Source organism: Rhinoraja longicauda, chromosome 29 (genome assembly GCF_053455715.1).
Source record: "Rhinoraja longicauda isolate Sanriku21f chromosome 29, sRhiLon1.1, whole genome shotgun sequence".
Taxonomy (NCBI): domain Eukaryota; kingdom Metazoa; phylum Chordata; class Chondrichthyes; order Rajiformes; family Arhynchobatidae; genus Rhinoraja; species Rhinoraja longicauda.
Genome location: NC_135981.1, coordinates 17802085 through 17815922, shown reverse-complemented (window position 1 = coordinate 17815922; position 13838 = coordinate 17802085). Strand labels below are relative to the sequence as shown.

At 43.7% G+C, this 13838-nt stretch overlaps 1 protein-coding gene across 10 annotated transcripts in view; it reads left to right on the top strand.

The window, feature by feature from the left end:
* mpp2b (MAGUK p55 scaffold protein 2b) overlaps positions 1 to 13838 on the top strand; it is a 466432-nt gene that overhangs the window by 397819 nt on the left and 54775 nt on the right. For all 10 annotated transcript variants that reach the window (XM_078424664.1, XM_078424659.1, XM_078424665.1 and 7 more), the window contains one exon: positions 11467 to 11619. In XM_078424664.1, coding sequence (XP_078280790.1) covers positions 11467 to 11619 — 153 coding nt within the window. The remainder of the gene's footprint in view (positions 1 to 11466; positions 11620 to 13838) is intronic.

Here is a 13838-nt window from a genome sequence, read left to right as displayed (position 1 = left end):
CGTGTCTATCTTTGGTTTGAAGCAGCCCGTGCAGTTCACTTCCTACACATGATGTTTGGTACAGACTTTGTTGGCCAAACGGCCTGTTCCTCTGCTGTGCTGTTCTACGTTCTATGATCTGCAGGGGTGTGTGCAGTGTAAGAGGCCAGTGAGGGCAGAAACGTTTCATATCTCCCCTCCCCCCCCCCCCCCCCCCCCCGCAACTCCAGTCAGCACACTGCTTAAGGTTGTTGTATGTAAGAAGTCATAGGGAAGGTTTAGTTTAGTTTAGAGATACAGCACAGAAACAGGCCCTTCAGCCCACTAAGTCCGCACCGACCAGCGATCCCCGCACATCAACACTACCCTACACGCACTAGGGACAATTTTACATTGATGCCTAGGCAATTAACCTACGAACCTGTACGTCTTTGGAGTGTGGGAGGAAACTGAAGATCTCGTAGAATGGGCAAACTCAGTGCAGACAAGAACCCGCAGTCAGGATCGAACCCAGGAGTCTGGCGCTGTAAGACAGTAGCTCCACCACTACACCACCGTGCTGCCCGCAAAGGTGGGTCAGGATCGTGTGGATAAAACGATTAGCGAAGGGCCATTGAGAACGTCAGAGAGCAGTCAGCAGGTGGTTTGAGACAATTGGCTATATTCTGTACTCTGGTATTTGTCTCCTTGCACTACGTGCTGTACATGGTTTGATTGTACTCATGCAGTATGATTTGGCTGGACAGCACACAAACAAATGCTCTTCAGTGTATCTTGGTGCACCCGATAATAATATACCAATACTGGAAATAATAAACCAGTACTGACAATAACATACCAGTACTAAAAAAAAGGCACAAAGTGCTGGAGTAACTCAGTGGGTTGGGCAGCATCTTTGGAGACCCCTCTTCAGACTCAAGAATCAGAAGGGGAGCAAAGAGAGAGGGTCTCACAGAACATCTGTGGGAGAGAGGAAGGAAACTTCTTCAAAGTAGGCATACCTTGAGGAGATTCAGCTATGGAGCAGTAACATGTAGACATAAGGAACTGCAGATGCTGGCTGACAAACAAAAAGGCACCAAGTGCTGGAGTAACTTGGCCCCAATGTAATTTCAAGGTCATTATTTGAGCTGTGAACATATTCGGCCAAGAGTAGTTCATAGCTCAAATTCTGACCTTGAAATGATAATGATGCCCGTTAGAAGTCAGTGTTATACCTCAGTGATACGGAGAACAGCTTGCAGATTTGATGCAAATAGGGTTAATGTTGGAACATCAGTGAGTTAATCTCCCTCCACGACAATACCGCTGTCTCCTCCACAATAATCAAAGGAAATCAATGGTTGGATGAAACTCCCAGGTATTGACAAAGAATTCTCGCATTGACAATCTAATGCTTTGTTGCATCTATGTACTGTTTGTTTGTTCCTGAACTACAGCCAAAACGGTACATGATAGCGTGCAAATTTTAGGCCCACCTTACTCACCGTCGTCCCTTTAGTGCTAATGGAGGAAGTTTCATTTGAATTGGTGTTATATTTTTTAAGTTATTCACATTTTAAAGTTTAAATCTATCTCCTAGGGAGGGGGGGAGGGAGGGAGCGAGGGGGGAGGGGGGGGAGGAGGGCGGTGAAGGAAGGAGGGGATAAGGGGGGTTGAAGAGGATGGAGTGGTGGGGGGGAGGGGAAGGAGGGAAGGAGGGGGTGGAGGGAGAGGGGGAGGGGGGTGATAATTAGGGTTGAAGGGGATGGAGTGGGGGGAGGGGGTGTAGGGACAGGGGGGAATGGAGGAAGGCAGGAAGGAGGTGGGAGTGGAGGGAGGCAGAAAGGGAGGGGGAGTGGGGGAGGAGAAGGTGTTGCACCAATGCAGGAAAGGTTTGGGCCCAACGGGTTCACGTGGTCCAATAAGATATAAAACAAAATGTATTTTAATGGTGTGTTGAAGCCTAGTCTTGTTTAACAAGCTGAGTTAAAGAACTAATTTAGTGCACGTGGATTGAAAATGGTAAAAAATATAAACAATTTTAATTACGAGTTGTGATTTTATATTTCAACCCCGATAATCTTATGCAGATGTTCCCATTTTATTCTGCTCTTTGCAAAATGTAAAAAGCATTAACTAAAAATTGTACGTCTTTTGCATTGGTACTGTAGAATTTATTGTAAAATGTAGCCCAATATTAGATTACTACAGTCAATATTATTCTACCGCAGTCAAATTAAACATAATTTAGAAAATTACAATTACATTCAGATTTTTAATTAATTTTAGAAATAAGAAGTTCTCTGAGATTCTAATGTCAAATTAATGTCATTGAGAGATGACTTACTCCCTTGCAAAAGTAGTAAGAAGCTTACCATAATATGTGTTTGTCACTGGATTATTAATTGGAGACCTGAATGAGCTAAACGTTTAGCTATTCAAGCAAAGATACATACAGTGGAGATTACGACCCACTCTACATCAATGGGGTCTGTGTGGAAAGGGTACCAGTTTTCAGGTTCCTGGGTACGCACATCGCAGAGGATCTCACCTGGTCTACCAACACCATCACCACAGTAAAGAAGGCACAGCAGAGACTCCACTTCCTGAGGATCCTCAGGAAAACCAACCTGCAGGAGAAGCTCATGTTGTCCTTCTATCGCTGCTCCATCGAGAGTGTGCTGGCATACTGTATAACCACATGGTATGCCAGCTGCTCAGAAAAGGACAGGAAGGCCCTTCAGAGGGTCATCACGACGGCCCAGAAAATCATCGGCTGCTCACTGCCCTCCCTGGAGCACCTGTTCAGCCTACGCTGCCTCAGTAGAGCAGGCAAAATAATAAAAGATCCATCCCACCCCGGCCACCGTCTGTTTGTTCATCTGCCCTCTGGTCGACGTTTCAGGTCGATCAAATCCCGAACAAACAGACTTAAGAACAGTTTTTACCCCAGGGCCATACGAGAACTGAACACTACCTTGCACTAGGCAACACCGTTAAAAAATCGGTCATATAATTGTATTTAATTGTATTTATGTATTTATTTGTTTTTGCATTTATTGCATATATGTTTGTACGCACCGTCAGGATTGGCTATTTTTTAATTTCGTTGTACTCGTTGCAATGACAATAAATGAATATTATTATTATTATTATTATTATTATTATACATGTGCAGGAAGGAAGTGCAGATGCTGGTTTAAAACTGAAGCTGGAGTAACTCAGCGGGTCAGACAGCATCTCTGGAGAAATGGAATAGGTGACGTTTCGGGTCGAGAAAAAAGGTCTCGACCAGAAACATCACCTATTCCTTTTCTCCAGAGATGCCGCCTGACCCGCGAAGATATATACATCACTTCATACTTAGAAATATATAGAAAATAGGTGCAGGAGTAGGCCATTCGGCCCTTCGAGCCAGCACCGCCATTCAGTATGATCATGGCTGATCATCCAAAATTACCCCGCTCCGGCTTTTTCCCCATATCCCTTGATTCCCTTAGCCCTAAGCGCTAAATCTAACTTGGAGTTAGATGTCTGGTGATATTGTATTGGTATTATTTTAATTAATTCTTCTTCAGAACTGGTCCATTTGCCTGCAGAAGGATGCTCATTTCAATTCACTGGTTATTAGGAGTTGGAAATACCCAGTTGAAGTCCATTTAATATACGTTTGGATTGAAGTCTCCAATGCCTTTAATATTGACTTTTGGCTGCATCTACATAAAAACATGTTTGCATAACTATTAAATCGTAACATTGTAAAGCCCCTGTCCTACTTAGGCGATTTTTTTAGGCGACTACAGGCGACTAGGCTGTCACCACACGGTCGCCGGGGTGTTACCTGTACGGTCGTGAGTCGTAGCGTTTTTCTGGTCACCGCTGGATTTTGAAATGTTTTGAAATGTTTAACATTTTTCAGCGACTGTTAGTTTAACCCCAATGATCGTAGATTGACGTATCCTGATGTAGGGTGCTGTCGTAGGTTGTCGCCAGGTGACGTAGATTGTCGCTCGGGGCTGACTTCAGTGAATTCCATTGGCGACTACCCACGTCGACCGGCGACAGGTACCGGCGTCAAAACCGGAGGCCAAAATGACGTGAATTGTCTTCAGTTGTCGCCGACAGGGTCGTAGCTTGTCGCGGGTAGACGTAGGTTGACTTCAGTTGTCGTGGGTTGTCGCCTGTGTGGCCGTAGGTTGTCGTAGCCGTGGTCGTAGGTGGACGTCCTAAGCCGCGACGATTGGGTCACCGGTTGTCGGTAACTTGCCGTAGCTTGACATTGACTAGGTGGTAGGTTGTTGTAGCTTGTCGTAGACATTGTTGTAGCGGGGGGTCCAGTCGCCGTTTTTTTGGCGACCTGCTACGACCTTGACAGTCGCCGGCAGTCACCTAAAAAAATCGCCTAAGTGAGGCGATTGGCTCCTTATTCCTTTAACTGAGGCGATTGGCTCCTTATTCCTTTACTGTCAAGGAACATAGAATGATAGAGCACAGGAACAGGCCTTTCGGCCCACTGTGACTGTGTCGAATATGATGCTAAGTTAAGCTAATTTCAGCTGCCTGCACATGGCCCACGTTTCTCTATTCTCTGCATATCGATGTGCCTATCTAAAAGCCTAAAGAAAATCACGATCGTACCTGCCTCCACTACCACCCTTAGCATGTTCCAGACACCTATTATTCTCCGTGTAAAAAGAATTCATGCGCCACAAATCTCCTTTAAACGGCCTTCTAACCATCATGCTATGCCCTCTAGTCTTTGACATTTCTACCCTGGGGTAAAGGTTTGAACTCTATCTGTGCCTCTCATTGTTTTACAGTACCATATAACATATAACCATATAACAATTACAGCACGGAAACAGGCCCGTTCGGCCCTACCAGTCCACGCCGACCACTTTCTCTGACCTAGTCTCATCTACCTGCTCTCAGACCATAACCCTCCAATCCCCTCCCATCCATATACCTATCCAATTTACTCTTAAATCGAGCCTGCCTCCACCACTTCCACCGGAAGCTCATTCCATACAGCCACCACCCTCTGAGTAAAGAAGTTACCCCTCATGTTCAGAGAAATTCAGAGTCCAGCAGAGGAGGACAAAGGGCTTAATTAGGAAAGGGAAAATAGATTATGAGGGAAAACTGTCAAGGAACATAAAAACTGACTGCAAAAGCTTTTATAGATATGTCAAGAGAAAAAGATTAGTAAGACAAATGTAGGTCCCTTGCAGTCGGAAACAGGTGAATTGATCATAGGGAACAAGGAGATGACAGACCAATTGAACAAATACTTTGGTTCTGTCTTCACTAAGGAAGACATAAACCGTCTGCCGGAAATAGCGGGGGACCGGGGGTCTAATGAGATGGAGGAACTGAGGGAAATCCAGGTTAGTCAGGAAGTGGTGTTAGGTAAATTAAATGGATTAAAGGCAGATAAATCCCCAGGGCCAGATAGGCTGCATCCCAGAGTGCTTAAGGAAGTAGCCTCAGAAATAGTGGATGCATTAGTGATAATTTTTCAAAACTCTTTGGATTCTGGAGTAGTTCCTGAGGACTGGAGAGTAGCTAATGTAACCCCACTTTTTAAAAAGGGAGGGAGAGAGAAAACGGGGAATTATAGACCAGTTAGCCTAACATCGGTAGTGGGGAAAATGCTAGAGTCAGTTATTAAAGATGTGATAGCATCACATTTGGAAAGTGGTGAAATCATCGGACAAAGTCAGCATGGATTTACCAAAGGCAAATCATGTCTGACGAATCTTATAGAATTTTTCGAGGATGTAACTAGTAGAGTGGATAAGGGAGAACCAGTCGATGTGTTATATCTGTACTTTCAGAAGGCCTTCGACAAGGTCCCACATAGGAGATTGGTGTACAAACTTAAAGCACACGGTATTGAGGGTTAGGGTTAGGGTAGAAAATTGGTTGGCGGACAGGAAGCAAAGAGTAGGAATAAACAGGTCCTTTTCGGAATGGCAGGCAGTGACTAGTGGGGTACCGCAAGGCTCAGTGCTGGGACCCCAGTTATTTACAGTGTATATTAATGATTTGGACGAGGGAATTGAATGCAACATCTCTAAGTTTGTGGATGACACGAAGCTGGGTGGCAGTGTTAGCTGCGAGGAGGATGCTAGGAGGCTGCAGAGTGACTTGGATAGATTAGGCGAGTGGGCAAATGCATGGCAGATGCAATATAATGTGGATAAATGTGAGGTTATCCACTTTGGCGGCAAGAACAGGAAAGCAGAGTATTACCTGAATGGTGACCGATTGGGAGAAGGGGAGATGCAACGTGACCTGGGTGTCATGGTGCACCAGTCATTGAAAGCAAGCATGCAGGTGCAGCAGGCAGTGAAGAAAGCGAATGGTATGTTGGCATTCATAGCAAGAGGATTTGAGTTTAGGAGCAGGGAGGTTCTGCTGCAGTTGTACAGGGCCTTGGTGAGACCGCACCTGGAGTATTGTGTGCAGTTTTGGTCTCCTAACCTGAGGAAAGATGTTCTTGCCTTAGAGGGAGTACAGAGAAAGTTCACCAGATTGATCCCTGGGATGGCGGGACTTTCATATGAGGAAAGACTGGATAGACTGGGCTTGTACTCGCTGGAATTTAGAAGACTGAGAGGGGATCTTAATAATAATAATATGCCTTTATTGTCATTGTACACAAGGTACAACAAAATTAGAAATGCTACAACTGATAACAGTGCGACAGTGCAGAGACAATTGCACAGACATACGAACCAACACAACAGATGCCAGTATCATATAAAAACCGATTTAAATTCCTAATAAATAATGAGTGGGTTAAACACTTAAAAATTCTTAAAAGAAAGTTTCTTTTTTGAAAATGATAGTAGCCGAATCATGTGCTTCATGTTCACTGTTCTTATTGCCCAGGGAAAGAAACTGTTCTTGAGTCGATTTGTCCTGGCCCTTAGGCTCCTATAGCGCCTCCCAGAGGGCAGGAGAATAAACAATTCGTGTCCCGGGTGAGTGCTGTCCTTGATTATGACTCTGGCCCTGTTCAGACAGCGCGAGCTGGTGATGTTCTTCAGAGAGGGTAGTGGACAGCCGATGATTTTCTCTGCTGTCCTGATGACCTTTTGGAGGATCTTACAGAAACATATAAAATTCTTAAGGGGTTGGAGAGGCTAGATGCGGGAAGATTGTTCCCGATGTTGGGGGAGTCCAGAACCAGGGGTCACAGCTTAAGGATAAGGGGGAAGTCTTTTAGGACCGAGATGAGAAAACATTTCTTCACACAGAGAGTGGTGAGTCTGTGGAATTCTCTGCCACAGAAGGTAGTTGAGGCCAGTTCATTGGCTATATTTAAGAGGGAGTTAGATGTGGCCCTTTTTGCTAAAGGGATCAGGGGGTATGGGGAGAAGGCAGGTACAGGCTACTGAGCTGGATGATCAGCCATGATCATATTGAATGGCGGTGCAGGCTCGAAGGGCCGAATGGCCTACTCCTGCACCTATTTTCTATGTTTCTATGTTACCCCTAAACGTTTGTCCCTTAATTCTGAAGTTATGTCCCCTTGTTGGAATCTTCCCCACTCTCAAAAGGAAAAGCCTACCCACGTCAACTCTGTCCGTCCCTCTTAAAATTTTTAAAACCTCTATCAAGTCCCCACTTAACCTTCTATGCTCCAAAGAATAAAGACCCAACCTGTTCAACCTCTCTCTGTAGCTTAAGTGCTGAAACCCAGGCAACATTCTAGTAAATCTCCTCTGTACCCTCTCCATTTTGTCGACATCCTTCCTATAATTTGGCGACCAGAACTGCACACCATACTCCAGATTCGGCCTCACCAATACCCTGTACAATTTTAACATTACATCCCAACTTCTATATTCGATGCTCTGATTTATAAAGGCAAGCATACCAAACGCCTTCTTCACCGCCCTATCCACATGAGATTCCACCTTCAGGGAACAATGCACAGTTATTCCCAGATCCCTCTGTTCCACTGCATTCCTCAATTCCCTACCATTTACCCTGTACGTCCTATTTTGATTTGTCCTACCAAAATGCAGCACCTCACACTTATCAGCATTAAACTCCATCTGCCATCTTTCAGCCCACCCTTCCAAAAGGCCCAAGTCTCTCTGTAGACTTTGAAAATCTACTTCATTATTAACTACACCACCTATCTTAGTATCATCAGCATACTTACTAATCCAATTTGCCACACCATCATCCAGATCATTAATGTAAATGACAAACAACAGTGGACCCAACACAGATCCTTGGGGTACTCCACTAGACACTGGCCTCCAACCTGACATACAGTTGCCAACCATTACCCTCTGGTATCTCCCATTCAGCCATTGTTGAATCCATCTTGCAACCTCACTATTAATACCCAACGATTTAACCTTCTTAATCAACCTTCCATGTGGAACCTTGTCAAATGCCTTACTGAAGTCCATATAGACAACATCCACAGCCTTGCCCTTATCAATTTCTCTGGTAACCTCTTCAAAAAATTCAAGAAGATTAGTCAAACATGACCTTGCAGGCACAAATCCATGTTGACTGTTTCTAATCAGGCCTTGTTTATCCATGTGATTATATATATATTGTCCCCAAGTATCTTTTCCATTAATTTTCCCACCACAGACGTCAAACTAACAGGTCTATAATTGCTAGGTTTACTTTTACAACCTTTTTTTAACAAAGGCACAACATGCGCAATGCGCCAATCTTCCGGCACCATCCCCGTTTCTAATGATGTTTGAAATATTTCCGTCATAGCCCCTGCTATTTCTGCACTAACTTCCCTCAATGTCCTAGGGAATATCCTATCAGGACCTGGAGACTTATCCACTTTTATATTTTTCAAAAGTGTCTGTACCTCCTCTTCTTTGATCCTCATAATTTTCATCACTACTCTACTTGTTTCGCATACCTCACATAATTCAATATCCTTCTCCTCGGTGAATACCGAAGAAAAGAAATTGTTTAATATCTCCCCCATTTCTTCCGGCTCAGCACATAGCTGTCCACTCTGACTCTCTAATGGACCAATTTTATCCCTCGCTATCCTTTTGCTATTGACATATCTGTAGAACCCCTTGGGGTTTACTTTTACATTACTTGCCAAAGCAACCTCATATCTTTTTTTCGCTTTTCTAATTTCCTTCTTAAGATTCCTTTTACATTCTTTATATTCCTCAAGAACCTCATTTACTCCCTGCCACTTATATTTATTGTATATCTCCCTCTTTTTCCGAACTAAGTGTCTAATTTCCCAGGAAAACCACGGCTCTTTCAAATTATTATTCTTTCCTTTCCACCGAACAGGGACATAAAGACTCTGTACTCTCAAAATGTCACCTTTAAATATCCTCCATTTCTCTATTATATCCTTTTCATAAAACAAAATGTCCCATTTCACTCCTTTTAAATCCTTTCTCATCTCCTCAAAATTAGCCTTTCTCCAATCCAAAATCTCAACCCTTGGTCCAGATTTGACCTTCTCCATAATTATATTGAAACTAATGGCATTGTGATCACTAGACCCAAAGTGCTCCTCAACACATACCTCCGTCACCTGACCCGTCTCATTTCCTAACAGGAGGTCCAACACTGCCCCTTCTCTGGTAGGTACCTCTACGTATTGCTGCAAAAAACTATCCTGCACACATTTTACAAACTCCAAACCATCCAGCCCTTTAACAGAATGTGATTCCCAGTCTATGTACGGAAAATTGAAATCACCCACAATCACTACTCTGTGCTTACTACTAATATCTGCTATCTCCTTACATATTTGCTCTTCCAATTCTCGTTCCCTATTTGGCGGTCTATAATACACCCCTAATAAGTGTTGCTAAGCCTTTCTCATTTCTGAGTTCCACCCAAAAAGTACATATGCCTATCGTACATAGGTCTCCCATCGGCCTCCAGCATTCCAGAGATAACAGTCTAAGTTTGTTCAACCACTCCTTGTAGCTGATACCACCTCATCCAGGAAGCATTCTGGTAAATCAATGAACCCTGTCCAAATCCTTAACATCCCTCCTGTAATGGGGTGACAGGAAATGCACGCAATACCTAACCAAAGCCTTGCAGAGCTGCCTCATGAGTTTTTGAACCTTGTACTCAATGCCCCGACTAATGAAGACAAGCATACCAACTTCCTCCTTTACCATTCTATCTACTTGTCTTGGCAACTTCATGGTTACGTAGCAGATTTTCAATCATATACTAGACCAAGTGGACCTGTTGGGCCCAAACCTCTCCTGCATTGGTGCAGCACCCTCTCCTCCCCCTCTCCTCGCCCCCTCTCCCCCCTCTCCTCGCCCCCTCTCCCCCCTCCCTCCCACCCTCCCTCCTTTCCCCCCTCCCTCCTTTCCCCCCTTCCTCCACTCCCCTCCCTCCCTCCTCCACCTACCCTACCGCTTCCCCTCACCCCCCACTCGATCCCCCTCAACCCCCCTTATCCTCCCGACTCCCCCTCCCTCCCTTCCACCTTCCCTCCCCCCTCCCTCCCTCCCTAGGAGATAGATTTAAACATTAAAATGTGAATAACTTTAAAAATACAACACCGATTTCAATGAAACTTCTTCCATTAGCATCAATGGGATGATGGTGAGTAAGGTGGGCCTAAAATTGTTGCGCTATCGTGTACCGTTTTGGCTGTAGTTCAGGAGCAAACAAATAGTTGAGTTTTAGTATATAGATTATTCTGCTGCTCTCTCTCTTCTGCATAGTGTTCTATCTTAGCCGAGAGGAAACCTATGTGGTACAATTTCAATTGCAGTTTACCCGACAGATATGATACTAAATATCTATGCAAATCAACAGTCATGGAACAAGAATTTATCCTTTGTCATTTTCTCTAGATGCACACAATAGCCATTGGAGCCAAAAGCAAATTATTGACATATTGACAAAGATTTATATGAAATCAGATCATAAATTTCCTCACACCTACATGTGAATGTTATTAAATGTCATAAGTATCATTTCTGCTCTAATGGATATTCCCTGTGAACCTTTCACTCTGTAGACCTCCCAAGAAAGCAGCCAACATAATCAAGGACCTTTTTCACCCCGGTCATTTACTCTTCTCCGCACTTGCAGAAGATACAGAAGCTGGAGGGCAGGTGCCATCAGATTCAGGATTAGTTTCTTCCCCTCTCTTACCAGAATACTGAATGGTTCCTCCCATAAATTAGCAGTGAAACCTGATCTTCCAACCTACCCTCATTGCAGACGCTGGACTTTTTCTCTTTAACTGTTACGCTACAATGCTGTCAAAGTGTATTCTATACTCGGGCATTTTTCTCTTTGCGCTACCTGTTGTACTTGTTTAGGCTTGATTGCGTGTTATGATCTGCATCGTATGCTACACATGGTATTATCGTGTGTGGTATTATCTGATTTAAATGGATAGTTCACAAGTAAAGGCACCTGTATCATGGTACACATAACAATAATAAACCAGTATTAATACAAACTCTCATTAATGAATTGATTTTTTTTATCGTGTAGGCCCACGAGAAGCTGGAGGACACTAAGCTGGAAGCTGTGAGTGATAACAACTTGGAGTTAGTGAAGGAGATCATTGATGATATAACCCCAATTGCCAAGGAGAATGACACTGCAGCAGAACTCTCCCAGATTCTCCAAGAGCCACATTTTCAGGTGAAGTGCAGCCACAACAATTAATATATTTGTTATTTTAACTGGAATTAAAATGCATTTAATTTCTGGTTTGAATAGCACTTGAGATTCCTTGAGTGGTAATCTTATCCATGCACATTAAAGTATTTGCAGAGTGTGTACTTTGCCTAGTAGCCAGGGCTACTATATTGGGACTAACGTCTCTGCCAAATTTCTGAATGTTTAGAACACAGGACAGTACAGCACAGGAACAGTCACTTCAGCCCACATGTCTGTGCCGAACATGATGCCGAGACCAACTTTTACCATCCTGCACATAATGTATACCCCTCCATTCACTGGACATCCGCTTGTCTCTCCGAAAATCTCTTAAATGCCACTATCGTATCTGCCTCAACCACCACCCCCAGCAGCACCTTCCAGAGATTCACCACCCTCTGTGTAAGAAACTTGCCCCACACATCTCCTTTAAACTTTGCCCCTCTCACCTCAGACCTATGCTTTCTAGTATTTGATTCTTTCATCCTGGGGAAAAAAAGATTCTGACGGTCCAGTTTATCTATGCCTTTCATAATTTTATATACACCCCACAACATCTGGGGTTACAGGGAAAACAATCCAGGTCTGTCCAATCTCTCACCACAGCAAATGCCTGACGTCATTCTGGGTGAACGCAAAATGCTGGAGTAACTCAGCGGGACAGGCAGCATCTCTGGAGGGAAGGAATGAGTTGAGACCCGAAGCATCGCCCATTCCTTCTCTTGAGAGATGCTGCCTGTCCGCTGAGTTACTCCAGCATTTTGCGTCTATCTTTGGTGCATTACCAGCATCTGCAGTTCCTTCCTGCACACACCTCCTCTGCACCCGTTCCAAATGTAATTACGGTATTAGTCCTGTGATCTCAGCTCCTGTATATCGTATACAAAATATACAAACATACAAAATATTAAGATTAGGAAATTAAAGTGCTGCACCCTCCTCTCAGTAACGCTCCCTGTAACATTGATGCTTAATGACTGTGTATTCTGCACTTGGATTCTTCTGATGAAAATCAAAGTCACTTCATATGCTGGAAATCTGAAATAAAAACAGATTGCCTGATGTCATTCTGGGTGAACGCAAAATGCTGGAGTAACTCAGCGGGACACTCAGCAGGTCAGGCAGCATTTGTGGGAAGAGAACAGGGCCAATGTTTCAAGTAAGAAATCCAATTCTGGCAGAGCGACCCTGACCTGAAACATTAACTCTCTCCACAGATGCTGCCTGATCTGCTGAGCATTTCCAGCATTTAGCGTTAATATTTTTAGTTTCATGTTTTTTCACTTGCACCAATTTTGCACTCACAGATATCATGATATTGGTCATCTTAATTCCATTTCCTACCTAGGTTATATAAATGACTCTAATACCCTCTACTACCATTGGCTCAACAATCTCCAAATCCAGAGATTTTATTAGTACATTAAGGGAAAAAGTGTGACCAGAGAGAGAATAGTGGCCCTCATGAATCAATGCTATCATCTCTGTATGGAGCCAAAGGGGATGGGCAAGGTCTTCAATCAGTTTTTCTCCTCAGTTCTTACGAGGGAGAAAGACATGAACACCTGGAAACTTGCGAGAACCATTGCCGAGTAAGTGAAGTCAATATTGAACGATATGTTTTTTTCCAACAATAAATGCCAATTGAAATTCAGAACATGGCCACCCATCTCGCCCCATGCTTCAAATATCCAAGCTCTTCCTTGGCAACTCTGCTCCTAGAACTTATGAACTTATAGGAGAATGGGGTTGAAAGGGAAAGATAGGTCAGCCATGATTGAATGGCGAGTGTTGATTTGTGGGCCAAATGGCCGCATTTTGCTCCTAGTACTTGACTCTTGAGTCATATATAGACCAGACCAAGAGGAACACAGATTGCCTTTCCTAAAGTACATCAATTAATGCAAAGCACCTTTCATGATGGTCATAACAGATTTCAGTTCACATTCTTATCTAAATTGAATTTCCTCAGTGGTAATGGTGACGATGAGTCAATAGGCCACCAATAAGTAATTGCCATTGTCATTCCTCAGGAGTATGTGAAGTGCTGAAACTCTCCGATAACACTAATCAACCTTAACCTGCCACACATCAGAAGCATTTGATTCTTCTGGAATTGTTAGGTTAGGCATCATCAATGATTACCTTTTTAACATTCCCTTTCAATGATCTTGTTCTGTCTGCTGCTTACAAGATAGCTG